Raw genomic sequence first — 19,174 nt, forward strand, 5'->3', positions numbered from 1 at the left:
AAACCCCTAAGTCAGAAAAGCATAGAAAGAGACCCCTGCAAGAGAGAGCTTGATGCTCTGAAACTGTCCATGCTGATAAAATGGCAACTAGAAAAACAGCTTTTAAAGTGAGATCATTCCTAGTAGTCAAACGAAGGGGCTCAAAGGGGTCGATTGAAGAGCCTAGAACAACTTTAAGTTTCCACTGAGGCCAAATACTGTGGAGAGGGGGACGCAGATGAGTGACTCCTTTAAGGAACCACACAAAAACAGGGTGAGCAGCCACCGAGACACTCTGTATTTTGCCTTTATAGCACGCCAACGCTGCCTTGAGCAAATTGAGAGCCAAGCCTTTTTTGAATCCCTCCTGAAGAAAGGATACAATTTAAGACAAGGATGCACAAAATAGAGTAAAAACACTGTGTAGACCAGCTCTCAAAAGTTCTCCACACTCTAGCATAAGAAGCAGAAGTAACACAGAAACATAGAATTATGACGGCAGATAAGAGCCAAATGGCCCATCCAGTCTACCCATCCTCTGTAACCACTAGCTCCTCTTTTTATTTATTTTTTTATTAGGATTTATTTACCACCTTTTTGAAGGAATTCACTCAAGGTGGAGTACAGTAAGAATAGACAATTACAGCAGTAAAAATATTCAAAAACAATACAAAGTATGGCATGGTATACTATTTACAATGTCAACACAATACGTAAAAGAACATTATAATTGATAGCGAAGGGTAAAGCAAAGATGTAACATATAGAAAGATAAGAAAGTAGGAAGAGTTAGAAAGTAAGGTGATTGATTTAAAGAAAGTTGCACATGAGGTCAGAGAAATGGTTAAACATTATCTCAGCTAGGGTAGGAGTGGATAAACATGTCCTGCTGCAGTAGATGCAGCCTGAGTCACTCCTTGTGTGTGTGAGTGAGACTAATGAGTTAGTAAAGACCTGATTGAAGAGCCAAGCTTTCACATGCTTCCTGAAGTAGAGATAGTTTTGTGTTAAGCGCAGCCTTTCAGGCAGTGCATTCCAGAGTGTGGGGGCTCCTTTGGAGAAGGCTCGCTTGCAGGTATCAGATTGAGTAATGTCTTTGGAGAGGGTGTGGTTAGTGAAGGTCCTTGGGAGGACCTTAGTGTCCTTGGCGGTGTGTTTTTCAGGTACTCAGGGCCATTTCCTTTCAGGGCCTTGAAGATCAGACATAGAGTTTTAAATTTAGCCCTGTATTGTACTGGTAGCCAATGAAGTTTTTGCAAAAATGGTGTGATATGGTCACGTCACTTGCAACCTTCTATGAGTCTTGCAGCTACATTCTGAATCAACTAGCCCTTTGTAGTCAGACCATTGTATAGTGCATTGCAGTAATCCAGTCTTGATGTTATCATGGCATGTACAACTAGGATAAGATTTACCTTCTTGATTTAAGGAGAAAGTCAGCGTAGCTGTCGCAAATAGTAGAAGCAGTTCTTGAAGGTTGCTTGGATTTGGGGGATCAGTGTAAGTGTTGAATCTAACTGTATTCCAAGTTTTGTGATTTGAGGGGGAGTTCATACTTCCCAAAAGGGATTTTGATGTCATGTATGTATCCACGTGTTAGGGACCCAGAGAAGCTCGGTTTTACTTGGGTTCATAGTAACATAGTAACATAGTAGATGACGGCAGAAAAAGACCTGCACGGTCCATCCAGTCTGCCCAACAAGATAACTCATATTTGCTGCTTTTTGTGTATACCCTACTTTGATTTGTACCTGTGCTCTTCAGGGCACAGACCGTATAAGTCTGCCCAGCACTATCCCCGCCTCCCAACCACCAGCCCCTCCTCCTGTTTAGCCCATTCTGGAATTGATGTTAGACAGGTAATCAGTTTTTTTGAGGCTGTAGGTAAGTCAGGTTAAATGGGTATGAGTAGCTGCACATCATGCGCATATATGTAGAACTGAGTATCCATTGACCGAATCAGCTCAGCTAGTGGTTTGAGGTAGATATTTTTTACTAAGGGATCCCATGTGCCTGTCCCACGCTTTCTTAAACTCCGACACAGTCCTTGTCTCCATGACCTCCATTGGGAGGCCCCATGCATCCACCACCCTTTCCATGAAATAGTATTTTCTTAGATTCTTCCTAAGCCTATTTCCTCTTATTTTCATTCTATGTCCTCTCATTCCAGAGTTTTCTTTCATTTGGAAAAGGCTCACCTCCTGTGCATTAACACCACTGAGATATTTAAATGTCTCTATCATATCCGCTCTCAACCGCCTCTCTTCCAGCGTATACATGTTGAGGTCAATGAGCATGTTCTCATATGTTTTATGACAGAGACCGTTTACCAATTTGGTAGCCGCCCTCTGGACTGACTCCATCCTGTTTATATCCTTTAATATGTACAGTCTCCAGAATTGCATGCAGTACTCCAAATGGGGCCTCACCAGAGACTTATACAAGAGCACTATCACCACTTTTTTTTCCTGCAGGTCATCCCTCTCCTTATGCACCCAAGCATCCTTCTGGCTTTGATTGTCGCCTTTTCTACCTACTTGGCCACCTTAAGGTCTTCGGACACAACCACCCCCAAGTTCCGCTCTTCTTCCATACACAAAAGCACTTTTACCCCCAATACTGTACTGTTCCCTTGGATTATTGTAACCCAAGTGTATGATCCTACAGTGGATCGCTTTCATGCTTGCAGCAATGAAGAAATACCATCATCTGCGTAACCCTTCTTCCTAAATCATGCCTTCTCAAGAGCCAGGCCATAAGACCAAAGTGGGAGGGGTCCTCCATAAGTACTGGACCTTAGTGCAATAAGCCTGTCTGAGGAGGAACAGCCAACCAAGGAGGGATTTAAAGACAGATGAGGTCCGCATACGAAGGACGTCTGAGCTAGTCTGGAGCTACAAGAATGACCTTCCTGGGTGCCAAGCAATCCTGTGCAATGTCCTTCCCATGATAGGCAACAGAGGAAACATGTAAAGGAGGCTGTCTCATGGCCAAAGCTGTACTAGTGCATCCATTTCCAGGGAGTCCTTCTTCAATGAAGCAGCTGTAGAAACTGTGGACCTCTGCATTGAGTATGGATGCTATGAGGTCCAGAACCGGAAGGCCCATTTGTGTGGAAATGAGGTGAAATGCAGTCTTTGACAGTAGTTGCTATTCTCCTGGGTTCAGAGACACCCTGCTGAGGAAATCCGCTTGCAAATTCAGTGAATCCACAATGTGGGACACTGAAATTATCGGAATGTTGAATTCCACCCATTGAAAAAGAAGACACACCTCCTGGGCTAGGGGCACACTTTTGTTCCCCCTTGTCTGTTGATGAACGACACGGCCGTCACTTTGTCTGAGAGTACTCACACCGGTCTCCCAGGAAGAAGAGATGCAAAGGCCAACAGACCTTTCTGGACAGCTCAAAGTTCCAATCTACTGATGGACCAGGAAGTCTCCACTCTCGACCAATGGCCCTGCACAGTGGTGGAAATAATGGGCTCCGCATCCGAAGAGGTTGGCATCGGTGGTGAGACCACACCAACTTGGAGTCAGTAAGGGCAACCCTGCCTCAGTGTGCGCAGGAAGAAGCCACTAAGTCAGATTCCATCTAGCTTGAGGTGTCCATGGCACAAACTGGTCGTAACTCTCCAAGACCAGAGACCACTGGCTCAATAGAGAAGACTGCAGAGGCCGCATATGGAATTTTGCCCAAGGCAAAACATCAAAAGTCGCCACCATAGAACAGAGAACCTTAGTAAGCTTGACTCAGGAGAGAGACCTTGGGGTCTTGGTGTCTGAGGATCTAAAGGTGATGAAACAATGCAACAAGGCAATGGCAGTGACCAGAAGGGTGCTAGGCTGCGTACAGAGGGGCATAACCAGCAGAAGAAAGGAGGTGTTGATGCCCCTCTACAAGTCATTGGTGAGGCCCCACTTGGAGTATTGTGTTCAGTTTTGGAGGCCGTATGTTGCTAAAGATGTAAAAAGACTGGAAGCAGTGCAAAGAAAAGCTACAAAAATGGTATGGGATTTGCATTGCAAACCGTACGAGGAGAGACGCTGACCTGAACGTGTATACCTTAGAGGAAAGGAGAAACAAGGGTGACGTGATACAGACGTTCAAATATTTGAAAGGTATTAATCCACAAATTAACCTTTTCCGGAGACGGGAAGGCGGTAGAACTAGAGAACACGAATTGAGGTTGAAGGGGGGCAGACACAGGACTAATGTCAGGAAGTATTTTTTTCACGGAGAGGGTGGTGGATATGTGGAAAGCTCTCCCGCAAGAGGTGGTGGAGATGAAAACGGTAATAGAATTCAAACATGCGTGGGATAAACACAAAGGAATCCTGTTTAGAAGGAATAGTTCCATGGAATCTTAGCAAAGATTGGGTGGCGATGCCGGTAATTGGGAAACAAAATGGGAGCTGGGCAGACTTACGGTCTATGCCCTGATTGTGGCTGAATAGATAGGGATGGGCTGGAGTGTAAATTTTAAGGGGCTTAGACGTTAGCTTCAGAACTTAGTACAAGAACAGTATAGTACTGGGCAGATTTCTACAGTCTGTGCCCTGAGAAAAGCAAGGGACAAATCAAACACTGGTATACATATAAAGTATCACATACCATGTAAAATGAGTTTATCTTGTTGGGCAGACTGGATGGACCGTACAGGTCTTTATCTGTCGTCATTTACTATGTTACTATGTTAACCTGAGCGTAACCCCACACCCGTGGGCAGAGAAGAGAGAAAAGCCCGAGAATTTGCTGTTTGAGCTTAAGCTGATGATGCTGAGGAAGAAAAATCTTCCTCACCGAGGTATCAAAGCACACTCCCACAAATTCCAGGGTCTGGGTGGGGGTGAGATGACTCTTGCTGTAATTCACCACCCAACCCAGTGCAGAAAGAAGAGATAGGACTGTCTGCATACTGTGATGGCTCTCTTCATAAGAAGGCTCCCAAATCAGCCAATTTTCCAGGTAAGGATGAACCAGGATCCTTTGTCTGCGAAGAAAGACTGCTACCACCACCATGACTTTGGAAAATGTGCGAGGTGCAGTGACGAGGCCAAAAGGCATGGCAGTGAATTGATAATGATTTCCCAGGATCACAAACTGGTGAAACCTTCTGTGAGGAGGTCAAATAGGAATATGAAAATAAGCCTCCTTGAGGTCCAATGAGGTGAGAAACTTGCCTGGCTGGACCAAGGATATTACAGATCGAAGAGTCTCTCGGAAGTGTAGCACTCTGAGTGACTTGTTCATCCCTCTGAGATCTAGAACTGGGCGAAAAGAGTCTTCTTTCTTTGAGAAAACAAAATAGATGGAATATCAACCTATGCCTTTCTCTGCCAGAGAAACAGGCTGAATGGCCCCCAGTCACATTAGAGGTGCCAAGGTAATTAGTACTGCCCGACTCTATGCAGAGCTGCCTCAAGGGGACAAAAATAAAAGATCTGCAAGTGGTTTGGAAAATTCTAGCATGTAGCCATAGAGAATGATATCTAGGACCAACTGGTCTGCAGTGTTGGTGGTCCACTCCTTGTAAAAGTGGGAAAGAAGCTCACCTATGTCTATGTACAAAGAATGAGCCTCGACCCCCGTAGTTGCGAGGGCTGCAAAGAGGGACAGACTCTAGAGGTAGAAGAAGGACTTCTTGCCCCTGAGAAAGAAAGACTGAGTCTGAGGAAAGCGAGTCTTTTGAGAGGAGGTACTAGCCTTCTCTGGTCTATACCTCCATGCTTTTTGAAAATGAGATTTAGCCGCCTAGAGATGAGGCTTAGTCTTCTCCTCAGGTAGCTGCTGGACCTTGGAATCTCCCAGATCTTTAACAATCTTCTCCAAATCCGCACCAAAGATTAGTTTCTCCTGAAAAGGCAACTTCACTGGATGAGATTTGGATGCCACATCAGCTGCCCAATGTCTCAACCATAGCCAGTGTCGTGCCGAAACAGCCAAGGTCATAACCTTAGCCAACGCCCAAAGAATATCATATAGTGTTTGACAAATAGGACAACCCCGCCTCAAGGGAAGAGAAAGTCTGGAGGCAAGTCCAACGTGGACAATTGCTAAATCCACGATAAAGAAAACCTGACCACAAAAGAAGAAGAAATCAATGCCTGAGAATTTAACGCAGCTATTTGAAAGGCAAGTTTCAAGGAAGACTCAAGCTTGTGGTCATGCATGTTATTTAATGCAGTGCCACTTTCAACAGGGATAGTGGTTTAGTAACTAGGGCATCCACCTTAGGCAGAGCACACTGCTCCAAATCACACAGCAGAAGGGGATATAATTTAGACATAGCGCGAGCCACCCGAAGATTAAAATCAGAGGTATCCCACTGAGCATGAATATGGAAAACTACAGGAGGCCTCTTAGTACCTGACATAATAGAGGGAGCAACACCAGAGGACTGAGAAGCAGAAGAAATATTTAAAGCCTCCATAGATTTTGTGATCAACAGAGACAACTCCGTCCTCAAAAATAACCTAGCTACAGTAGGATCATCACCCCATCTGCCCCTGAAATGTCCAAGTCAGGGATATCAGCAGAACTAGAACAGTCAGAATCCACAGATAAAAACTCCTCTGAGTCCATAGGAGGAACATCCTCCAAATCCTGTGAAACAGAAAGTTTTCATTTCTTAGGAAGCTGCTCATCAGAAATAACATGAGAGGGAGAAGCAGAGGCAGTTTGAGCTGACTTTAATAAAAATACTTGATGCAATAAAAGAACAAATCAGGTGAAAATGGCAGGGCAGAGTCTTCTATTCCCCGCAAAACCAACATCCCGGGACACAGTAATGAGCGAGGAACCTGCTGACAAAATGGCTACTGAAGCATCGAGGAGTGCAGGAGCCGTTGCTTTGAAGCCCGCCAAAACTGTCACCAGAGCGGAGCCCATCTGAACTCCCAGAGATGGAGTACTGACGGCAAAATTAGGTAACAGCAGCATGTCCACAGATGTGAAACACAGCATGCAGGAACTGGTAGCCAAGACCTTACCCCCGCAGCGTGCACAAGACTTAATGGGCTCAGACATAGTGAATAAAAAATATACTCACAGAAACAGCCAGTCTTGTGACCTCCAAGGCAGTGAAGCCCACAATTTTCTCACAGCACAAGTGCTCTCCAAGAGATCCGCAGTGGCTGACTTTTTTTTTTTTTTTTAGATAGAGGCAAGAGAAAAAGAGTAGTTTTTAGATCGAGGCAAGAGAAAAAGAGTAGGGAAGACTATGAGAGAGGTAGAAAGTGGCAATGGGGAGCAGGGAGGGACCTAGACCACTAGGTTTACACCTGAGACACAGGATATTCTCAACCCCAAACTCTACTGAACCTGCAAGCAGGACAGGTCACACAGATGTCACCACACTGCACAGGAGCTGCTATCCTGCCTGCTGGAGATAGAGAATACTGGTTTGGTTGCTATGCTCAGGACCTTATAAGGCACCTAAGAACATAAGAATAGTCATACTGGGTCAAACCAATGGTCCATCTAGTCTAATATCCTGTTTCCGTGGCCAATTCAGGTCACAAGTACTTGGCAGAAATCCAAATAGTGGCAGCATTCCATGCTACCAATCCCAGGGCAAGCAGTAGCATCCCCATTTCTGTCTCAATAGAAGACTATGGACTTTTCCTCCAGGAACTTGTCCAAACCTTTTTTAAACCCAGATATGCTAACTGCTGTTATTATATCCTCTGGCAAAGAGTTCCAGACTACTTAACTACTTGTTGAGTGGAAAAATATTTCCTCCTATTTGTTTTAAAAATATGTCCATGTAACTTCCTTGAGTGTCCTTTAGTCTGTACTTTTGGAGCAAGAAAAAAATTGATTCACTTCTACTCGTTCTACACCACTCAGGATTTTATACACCTCAATCATATCTCCCCTAATCCATCTCTTTTCGAAGCTGAAGAGCCCTAACTTCCTTTTTAACCTTTTCTCATATGAGAAGAGTTCCATCCCCTTATCATTTTGGTCACTCTTCTTTGAACCTTTTCTAATTCTGCTATATCTTTTTTGAGCTTCGACGACCAGAACTGAACGCAATACTCAAGGTGAGGTCGCACCATGGAGTGATACAGAGGCATTATAGTATTTTCAGTCTTGTTCACCTTACCTTTACTAATAATTCCTAGCATCCTGTTTGCTTTTTTGGTCGCCGCCGCACACTGAGCAGAAAATTTCAGTATATTATCTGCAATGACATCTAGATCTTTTCTTGGGGTCCTGACCCACAAGGTGGACCCTAGCATCAGGCACAACTCATTAGTGGTCTCTATCTCCACCTGCTGGTAAATAGTCACAACCCATTTGTCTGGACTGATCCTTGGGATATAATGGACGGGGCCGTTTTAAGGGGGGGGGGGGGGTAGAAGCAGTTTGAGGGTTTGAAAGAGTAGGTAATTCTACCTTTAAACTTCCCTGCCCTGTTGTCTAATAGCTACATTCCACTCTAAGTTACTATGCTACAGAAGCTGGAACTTCTTTTCCCACAGAAATGCAATGGGACATTTTTTTTTTGGGGGGGGGGGGGGGAGGCTTATTTTACTGGAACCCCCAGACTAATTTGGCCCCTTTTTTTAATGCAATTAATCTTTTTTGCCAGATTTTCCAATTTGCATCACATTTCTTTAAATTTTCAGAGTTACTTTGTACTCAGGGAGAAAGACAGATGGACAGACATTCTCGATCCCTTTTGTATAATTCTTTCCTACTGTTGGGTTGGAAAGATTAGCCCCAGTTAAAATACTCAAAATAGAAACCTTCCTTAGATGTAGTACTTTCTCATTTGGTCTTATCCCCAATTTGCCTCTTTTCTCCCCTCCTCATAAAAATGTACTTATCATCACTTTTGTTGGACTAAAATATATGCCACACCTGTGGCTTTTGAACAGAACTGTGATGACTGCACAGATCTGGTTCTGATCAGCAGATGCCTGAGTGTTTCATTCTGCTGGTGGGACATAGCTCAATGTCAGGACTTTAGAAACACTTTATTCATGAATTACCCATCGATATCTTCTCTGAACTTAGGTAAATTCAGAAAGAAAGGGAAGGAATAAATATGCTAATTGAACTCAAAAGTATTCCTATGTAGAGATGCATGTGTCAGAGATCATTTTTATCCAGAACTCTATGTAATATGAAAACCTCTGTGGTTGTACCAAAGAAAAGGCAGTATATCAAGAATCTAACACAACATTTTGATTACATGTAGTTTATTTTGTTTTATTTATTTACATATTTGCTATACCATCCTTAGTTTAAAATACTATATTGTTCTTCTTCCAGAAAGGTCTTTGAAAAAAAAAAAAAAAAGAACATAATAAATACAAATATCTCTCTTCTTCTCCACCCAAAAAACATATCAGTGGGAGGAAAACACTTAAAACCCTGAGTACACAGGGAAGAAATCCTAAATATGATTTTAGTACACAGAGGGCAATTGGGAATATATGCTCTCTGCAACTATCCTGGAAAAGAAGTCTAAAGACATTATCAGGCTGACTGTGGCCTACCCCATGAGCAACTGCCTGCTTCAGCACTCAGTCTATGATGGCCCATGAGGTAACAGAACCAATGGGGAAATCCTGTACAGGCTATATTTACACATGGCTAAGAAACAACAGCTGGAGTAGATTTCACCATTTGTTTAGTTCAGAAAGCATGACTTTGATTTATGGATCAAAATCACTCATTTATTTTATCTACACTGCTTTGGGGAATTTTGACAGTTAAAATGTAGTTTTATTGACCAGTGCAGGCACTCAACCTCTAAGGGGCCTGGTGAACATAGAGGCCACGCTGAACTTAAAAAACTATGATTTGATTCCTTGTGCAAGTTAAGATTGGGAATTGTAACCAATATATTTCAATAGCTGCACTGGGCAAAACATTTGCTGCACAACTCAACTAACCTTTCAGGCATTCAGACATGAAAGCAAGAGGACAAACGGACAGGGACGCTGCAGGCAGGACCTGTCTAATGCACACGTCACCTGTGTTAATGTCAGGGAAACAGGGACAGAGGCTAAAAATACAGAAGTGAGACAGAAAAGAGGAAAGACAGAAAAAAAAACTATTTTATATATAGGGTTTTTTCAGATTTTCTGGTTAAAAAAATGATTTAGGTCACTGTCAAGTTGCCTAATTTTATTTTAAAATTATTACCTTCCATGCATCACTTAACCACTCTAAAACAAAAACACTGTAACAAAGAAAACAATATGATATGCCAGTTACCATTTCCAATGAACACCACTCGGTAACTATTGTATAATAAAAAGCAGAGAGAGAGAGAGAAAAAAGGACCACTTACTTGTTAGTATTTTCCATGTCTTCTTTTCATCATCGTAGTACTGGACTAGATTGCTGGGAAGCCGGTCAGGACCAGGCGGCAGTCCCCCAACCAATAACAACATTTTTTTGTTGGAGCGAATTCTGTACCCAAAACAGGAGAGGAGATGGATAACTATATGATGTAGGGCAGTCTTTCAGCACTGCAAAAAGCCCTACCTGTGTTCACTTTGTTTCTGGTTTTCACACATTTCTTTCCACTGTCAACCATGTCTCAACAATCTCAAGCAGTAAAGGAGAAAGAAGACAAATGACCAAAGAAGCTGCACACCCGTGCACTGCCTATGGACCAGTAAGCTACCTTCATGTAATCTGTTAGAGGTTCATTCTAGAATGACCTTTTTCTTATATTATCCCTTTAAATTCTCACTCTTTACAGCTGAATACACATGAAATGCTCTGGAGTTGTACTAAGGTTAAGTATAAAGTTGCATGTCAAAAATCTTATTAGTCAAAATCATTATTATAAGCCATTCTACACTCAAAGAACCTTGAAAAAATTAAGGTTATATACAGAGTTTGTGAGCTAATTCTTTGATCAAGCACTGAATGACACATGCTAGCTTTGTATAATTAGCTGCAGCAAGGTAAGGGTTAGAGAGTGAAAATTCTTTACAGCCTGTGTTGTTGGTTGCTGAACTCAGCCTGGCATCCTGTCCTTCAAAAACACTCTTACTTCCTCCCTAAGTCCTTCATTCTGGCCCCCTAGGCATCAATGGGCAACACCAACTGGCACAACTAACATTGCTGTGAGCCTCCCTAGAGCAATGCCCTGCTAATGTTCAGCACTGATCCAGAGATGTGGACCTGTTAGCTGTGCAGTTACTCTCATTAAGGGCAGCTACTGAAATGAGTGACTGCCCACCCACAGCGAGCTGGAAATGTATTGCTATTAATCATAACCCCAATTCCCACTGCACCTGGCAATCCCTCACGCACAACTCAGCATGCTGACCTGCACCACCATACCTACTGAATGTACATCTGCTCACAACTACAGCCATTTTAGTATACCCACATCTCAGCAAAGGGTGTATACATTCAGTCCTCCAAGGATACAAACTACTCAGGTTTTCGGGATATCCGTAATAAATATGTACAAGATAGATCTGTATATACAGCGGAGGTAACACACATGCAGATCTATCTCATGTATATTCATGAATACTAATCCCTATAATGAGCTCCCTCTCTTACTCTCGTTACACTATTTAAATAATGTTAACAATCAAGTATCTCTTTGTTTATGACTTTAATTATTTATTTGTGTCATATTACATATAAAATCGACTTCTGCTCTAATTCTTATGGCTCTCATGCATTCTAACCATTCACTACTCTCACACCTAATCCTCGCTCTAATTTCATTCAACCTCTCTTTTTCTATGTAGTCCACTTTACCCTTGGGGACAGTTTGATGTTTTGTGGTGCTGTTTGTCAGTATACATCAGTAAAAATCAAGTCAGCGATTTGAGTTGGAGTATGTAAGAACTCCACTGAAACACCGAGGGAGAAGCGTGATACATTGACTGGTGGATTCTACCCGGAAATTTACAAGAACTGCAGGAACATTTTGGCTCAGAAAGTCCTTGCAACAAGTTTGAAGGCAGCATATTACGCTTGAGGGCTTTGCAGCAACTCAGTACGGAAAGTTCTGTTATAGAATATTGAACTTGAAGCACAGTACAATATGTTGCATAGAATTTCGTTGTAACAGATAGGAAAAGTGGAAATTGTGTATCATACTGTCCCCAAGGGTAAAGTGGACTATATAGAAAAAGAGAGGTTGAATGAAATTAGAGTGAGGATTAGGTGTGAGAGTAGTGAATGGTTAGAATGCATGAGAGCCATAAGAATTAGACCAGAAGTAGATTTTATATGCAATACTAGTAAAAAAGGCCCGTTTTGTTATGAAATGAAACGGGCACTAGCAAGGCAATCCCCCACCCTCCCTCGCTGTCTCGCTCTATCCCCTCTGAGTTCCAGACCCCCTCCCACCCTCCCTCCCAGTTCAAAGCCAGCCACCCTCCCTCCCAGTTCAAGGCCACCCTCCCTCCCTGCCACCCAGTTCAAGGCCTCCCTCCCTCCCTCCCAGTTCAAGACCTGGGTGCCTGCCTGCCTCCCTCCTCCCTCCCAGTTCAAGGCCCCCCTCCCTCCCACCCACCCACACAGGCCTCCCACCCACCCATTTCAAGGCCCCCTCACGCCCCTCCCACCGAGTTCCAGACTCCCCCCTCCCTTCGATTTCAACACCCCCCCCCCGCGTTACAGACCCCTGGACCACCCTGCTGCGACCCCCTCGACCCCCTTCCTGACGAAAACACTCCCCCGCCGCCGTCGCGTACCTGTGCTGACAGGAGACCCCAACCCCCGACAGCTGAAGTTCTGTTTTCGTCTGTGCCGGTGTGTTGCTTGCTGAATGATCATCTGTTGAAGTTTCTGTGCATGCGTCTGATGTCAGACGCACACACAGAAACTTGAACAGCTGATCATTCATGAAGCAACGCCCCGGCGCAGCCGAGAAGAGAACTTTGGCTGTCGGGGGTTGGGGTCCCCCATCAGCACAGTTACGCGACGGCAGCGGGGGAGTGTTTTCGTCTGGAAGGGGGGGGGGTCGAGGGGGTTGCGGCAGGGGGGTTCAGGGGTCCGTAACGCAGAGGGGGGGGGTGTTGAAATCGGAGGGAGGGCAGAGTCTGGAACTCGGTGGGAGGGGCGTGAGGGGCACACGTCATGATGGTGCCTAGCAGACCACAGGAGCCACGGTCCCAGGCAGGACAGAACGTTGGAGTGAGAATTATATATATAGATGACACAAATAAATAATTAAAGTCATAAACAAACAGTTACTTGATTGTTAACATTATGCATATTCATTAGGGATATCCTGTAGCCCTGACCCATCTGCGGCCCTCAAGGACTGAACTTGTGCACCCGGCTGTTCCAGTTCTGGATGCTTGGCAATGATTTGGGAGTTTTCCTGTGAGTCAGCCAGTCTGTGCCTTTCAGGCATCTGCCTCTCTCATTCCACCAGATCTCCTCCTTATTAATTTTAATAAATTCTTTGTATACCTCTGAGGTTGGCAAGCCAATACACAGGGTGGTAGACTTAGGAGTAATGTCAGAAAATTATTTTTCACAGAGAGGGTGGTTGATGCCTGGAATACCTTCCCGAGGGAGGTGGTAGAGACAAAAATGGTGACGGAATTCAAAAAGGCGTGAAATGAACACAGAGGATACCTAATTAGAAAATGGATGTTATAAAAAACAAAACGCAAATGACTGCATGTGTGTTTATGTGTCGAGTAGTGCTTAGATGGTGACTCTGACTGTGAAGAACTAAGGCTAGTGCATGGGCGCAGTCTGTTTCATTTGGGGGGGGGGAGGGAAAAAGGGTGGAGCTTGGTATATTAACATATTCATTTGCATACAGACATCTTATACAGTACATATTCATTATGATTATTCCAAAGGAAAAAAAACAAAATGAAGCCAGTATATGAATATGAAAGCTTCATATCAAAACAGTGAAAGAGATCTTTTTTTAACTGAAATGAACCAGCACATGAATTAGCAAGGAAAGAGCACACTTTCCCTCTCCCTTTCCCTAGGCCTGACACCAACACCCTCCTCTTTTCTCCTTTTCCAAAGCCCAACTCTTTCTCCTCTTTCTCCCTTCCTCTCCCCCCTCTCTCTCCCTCCTTACCAGCACTTCCCCATTTCCCCATAGCATGCCAAATGGATAGAAAAAAATAGCCCTCCCCTCCCCCCCACTGACACCCCAAAAAGGTAGTCCTTTTTTTCTGGGGTCATCTACAGGCAGCATTTTATCCTACCCCCACCCTACAAGCATTACTTTTTTCCCAGCCCTCCTCTCCCAGAGGCAGCACTTGCCCCCAGGCATAACTTTTCCTCTTGGCCCCCTCTACTGAAACTGACAGCACTTACCCCCAGGGGCAGCTCAAGGCAGTCTGCTTCCTAATGTGAGGGATGAGGTGGCACCACCCCTCCCAAGACAACCAAAAAAGAAACCCCCCCCCCCCTAAAACTCTGGTTAGGAAGGATAGTGAGGATGTCCCTTTATTCTGAACACTAGTCAGGCAGTTTTCTATTTCAAGCTTTTACTAAAAAAAAAAAAAAAAGAAAGAAAAAAAAAAGTAAACTTTGTCAACAAAAATTGTTTGGGTTAAATTATGTTGCCTGGAACTCTAATATAAAAAATACAGACCACTGGCTCTGCATTGTCACGGTGTTAAATGCAAACAAACATTCTGCATCCACAGAAGTCTTTCTCACATGCAATGTGTGCAAAGCAGCACTAGGGCACGTTCCTATAGGATTCACTATACAAAAACATTAAAAAATCTGATTCTAATTTCATCTCAGTAGCAGCAACATAACCCCACTCCGGCAGCAGACCTATTATGAATGAATACAAAACCCTACAAAGTCAAATCTACTATTCCATATCAGCACTGACAAGGACCTTCCTAGGTAAAGGCAGCATCATAAATAGCACAGACAGACCTATTGAGAAAACTGAATAAGTTGTAACACTATATCAGAATAACTGACCTCAGTCATACATCAGAACACAAATAGACCCTCTCTCCAAATACAGAATGTGACTACAAAAAAATATGTAGACAACATTAATGTGGAAATTTTTAAAAAGTCAGATTCTGTATGCAGTATAACATCAGAGAAATAGAAAGAGATGCATTTGCTTCTGTAATGTGCAAAATATAAAGATACTGACAGCAAATATCAATTCCCAAAACTGACATATTCCAATCAATAAATGGAAAATAAAATGGTTTCTACTTTTTTTTATCTGGTGATTTTTTTTCCTAATCATATTGGTCCTAGTTTCTGCTTCTCCTGTCCTCTTAGTGTGCTGTCCAGGGCCTTATGTCTATTTGCCATTTCTTTTCTGTCTTCCTATCGTCTTCATTTCCTCATTGATTTTTCTGACTTAGCTTTCTCCAATTTATTTCCTGCCTCTCAAATTTCATGCCTCCTTCTCATCCTCCGGTCTTCAAGCGCCCTCTTTTTACTGTTTGTCTAGCTCTCCATCTCTCCCCCACCCTTGCCAAAAATCTCTCTTCCTTTCTTCTCCAACCATATAAGGCATCTCTCCTGTCTTCCCTCTTCCCTCATGCCAGTTATCTCTCCCTGATCTTCCCTGTCACCTTCCTCCATGTTCATTATATCCTCCCATTTCCCTTTCGACTACGTCCACAATGTCCCCCTAATCTTCCTTTCTACCTTCCTTCCTGCCCAGCATACCCTACTGATTTCCCATCTTCCTCCATTTCCAACATTCCCCCCCCCCATCTTCTTTTCAACACTCCTCTATGTCCAGAAATCTTCCCATCTACTTTTCCACCATGCCCAGTGTCTCCCCTTCCACCGGCCTCCTGAGGTCCATACTGCCATTTTCTTTATGCCACTGCTATCCTGTTTGGGTAAAGGGTGGGATGGGGGAGGGAAGGTGGTGAGGAATATGGTGGGGGAGGGGCGATGAACATGGTGGCAGCTAAGGTGCAATCCAGTGAGGCAAGCTTTCTGTGTCTCTACACATGGGCGCTCTGAGCCCATGTCTCGCTGGCCCTGGTTTCCTTATTTTTTTCTCCCCAGTGTCCAGCATATCTCCTCTCCCAACCCAAAATGGTATGCCATTTTTCTTCTTCTTCCCCTTCCCCACGTGTTCCTGCATCTCCCTCCCCCCCTCCCCTCCTTTCCTATCCAGTATTAACCCTTCTTGCCCCCCCCCCCCCGCCTGCAGTCCACCTCCTCCCCTCAAACCTGCCCTTTGTCTCCCTGTTCCCTTCTTTCCGGTGTCCACCATAGCCCCTCTCCCAACCCAAAACTGTCTGCTGTAGCACAGAACTCTGCACTAGCTGTTTTTAGTTCCTGTTCACTGCGGCTGCACTGGGAAGGAGCCGCAGGACTAGGGCAGGTTTGAGGGGAGGGAACGGATGTGCGAGGGGGGGTGCAAGAAGGGACAAAGCAGAACGGAGGCGGAGAGAGACAGAGAGAGCTACATACTGGAACGCATCAAGCAAGGGAGGGAGAGTGAGGCAATCAGTCCAGCAGTGGGGTTTTTTTTTTTTTGGGGGGGGGGGGGGGCAATGCTTCCCCATTGCTCCCCCAAACTATGCCCATGGGCCAGTGCCGGGCTGACTTCTATGGTCTGTGTCCCGAATATAGCAAGACAGTTTTATAATGGGCTGGAGAGAGCTTCAACAACAGTAGTTGGAATGTGAGGACAGTGCCGGGTGGACTTCTACGGTCTTTGTTCCAGAAAAGGCAAAGAAAGATCAGGATCAAGTATTTTATACCACATTTATTGTTGGTTTAATCATTAATTGATAACGTGTGTGATTGTTGGGCAGACTGGATGGACTGTTCAGGTTTTTATCTGCCATCATCTACTATGTTACCACGTATGTAAAGAGTTCTTTGGATAAATGCCTATGTGAAAATCACTTCCACTTAGATAAGCTAGTGGTTAAAAACACTACGACATCTATCTTCCCGCATTCAGCAACATAATGTTTTTTTTTTAATAGTGAGCCAGATAATCAGAAATCCAATATAAGGGCAATTCTATAACTTAGACACTCATATTAACATGTGCATTACGTTCATAAATTTTAGTATGATGCCTAAGCCTTATTCTACAAATACACGTTTAATTTACATTTGCAAGGGGGCACTAACGTTTTTAGCGTGCGGTAAACGCTAAAGACATCTATATATTCCTATGGGCGTCTCTAGTGTTTAGCGTATGATAATCATTAGCGAGCAATAAAAACACTAGCACACTTTTGTAAAAGAACCCCTTACAGAATACCGTGTTAGGAATGTTCCTGCCACACTTATGCTACCTCTATAAGTGGTGTGTGTGTGTGTGTGCTGATTTCTGGATCCACTGGTATTCTACATCAGAACCTAGGCACCTAGATTCCGTCACAGAATAGGCTCCTACCACATGCTCTCCAGATGCCTAAATGGAGGCACTCAATTACAGAATTGCCCCTATGTTTGTAAGACACAAGAATTTAGACTGTTGTAGAATGATTTCCACTCATCAAAATGTGTGAACCTGTTCTGAAATTGTGACTTAATATCCATTAAATAGCGCTGTAATACTACAAAATTATGTGTGCTAGCTAATTAGGTAAAAATGTCAAGTTGACCACATCTGAGGGTCAGGCGGATTGTATGATAAGACGTCCCCATTTTACCATTCTTTACCAATATTTTAATTTGGTATCTGGAGGGATATTATAATCCTTCTGAACTATACAGAATAATTTCAAATTATATAATAAGGCCATCCTCCATTCTGGGTCTAAGGGAACAAAGCGTTTACTACGGGAGTCTTTTATTAAAGGTTAGAACATGTTATCTGCCAAAGAACCCATTTTATTCCTACGGGCCCTGCTGCAGATAACATGTGCTAATTTTTAGTAAAAGACCCCCCCCCCCCCCCCCCCCCACACACACACACACACAAATCAGGTCATGTGAATTGGGGAAAAAAGGAGCAAGATCTTAGAAAGCAATACCAGAAATTGTTTTTTTTTTTTTAAATTTTATATATTGCCTCTTTTGAGCATGAGTTGAAGCGGTTTACTTACAATTGTACACATACTTGCACTGTCTCTAATGGGCTTACGCTCTAAGTAGTATGTTGTACCTGGGGAAAGGGAGGGCTAAGTGACTTGCCTAAGGTCACACAGAGCTGCAGCGAGAATTAAACGCGGTTTGTCAGGATCTCAACTCACTGCTGGCCTTAGGCAGTAGTGGGAACCAAACCCAGGTTCCCAACCCACTGCACTAAGCACTCCTCCACTCCAAAAACTTGACTACTTTGGCTTTTTCCACAGCTTTAAAACTGATATGAGCAAAAACACAAAAGTAAAATCTGGTAACCCATATACATTGATTTTTCTTTAACTTCTTACCCGTTTAGCTGTGATGTAAGGATTAGCAATTTCACCACACTGAGGATCTGATTTTTAAGGAGGCATATTTTCAAACCACTTACAAAGATCCACAGTAACCTATGGAACTTTGTAAGTCTAAGTGCTTTGAAAATGAGTCCCTAAGTGATTAAAAGTTTGTTTATTTATTTATTACATTTGTACCCCACATAGGTTCAATGTGGCTTACAGTTATGTGAGTGGGTTATAGGTTATATTGGTTCGAGGAGGATTACAATAATCTTAAGTGGACAGGTCATACTATGGGTTACAGACATATTTGAGTAGACAAGCATCATGTTATAGGTCTGTTCGGTTAGCCTGGTTCGGTTATGTCTATTTCTGAGATTGTAAAGTGTAACCCAGTAGTTCATCTGGCTATGTGGGGTCATCGTAAAGGAATTTCCTAAATAAGTAAGCTTTCAGGTGTTTTCGGAAGGTTAGGTAATTGTTTAAGAATTTGAGGCCTTTCAGTAGTGTGTTCCAGAGTTTGGTGCAGACATATGAGAAGCTGGTTGTGTAAGCAGACTTGTATTTTATACCTTGGTATCTCAGGAAGTGGAGGGTAGGGTAGGATCTTGTGCCTTTGGTGGCATTTCAAATTGGTAGATCTATTAGGCTAGTCATGTAGCCTGGGGAGAGGCCGAATATCATTCTGTTTCTACAAGCAAACAATGCTTAGAAAATCAGCTAACTCAGTGTGCTTCAGACTTGTGAGTTCTTGTACCAAGTAGAGCACTGCTGAGCCCGGTACTCGGACCAGGTTCTGCTTGGTGGCCGGACAACCCCAGGTTTCACCTGCGCTGACCGCCGTTCCCCAGAGGTTGAGCCCCTAGGTGCGGGCAGCCTGCAG

The 19,174-nt window shown here is 43.7% G+C and overlaps 1 protein-coding gene across 1 annotated transcript in view; it reads right to left on the reverse strand.

Annotated features, from left to right (window-relative positions):
• Positions 1-19,174, reverse strand: part of KLHL14 (kelch like family member 14) — a 199,809-nt gene that overhangs the window by 91,219 nt on the left and 89,416 nt on the right. The window contains exon 2 of the mRNA XM_030190135.1: positions 10,293-10,414. Coding sequence (XP_030045995.1) covers positions 10,293-10,414 — 122 coding nt within the window. The remainder of the gene's footprint in view (positions 1-10,292; positions 10,415-19,174) is intronic.

Source organism: Microcaecilia unicolor, chromosome 1, assembly GCF_901765095.1.
Source record: "Microcaecilia unicolor chromosome 1, aMicUni1.1, whole genome shotgun sequence".
In the NCBI taxonomy this organism is placed as follows: Eukaryota; Metazoa; Chordata; class Amphibia; order Gymnophiona; family Siphonopidae; genus Microcaecilia; species Microcaecilia unicolor.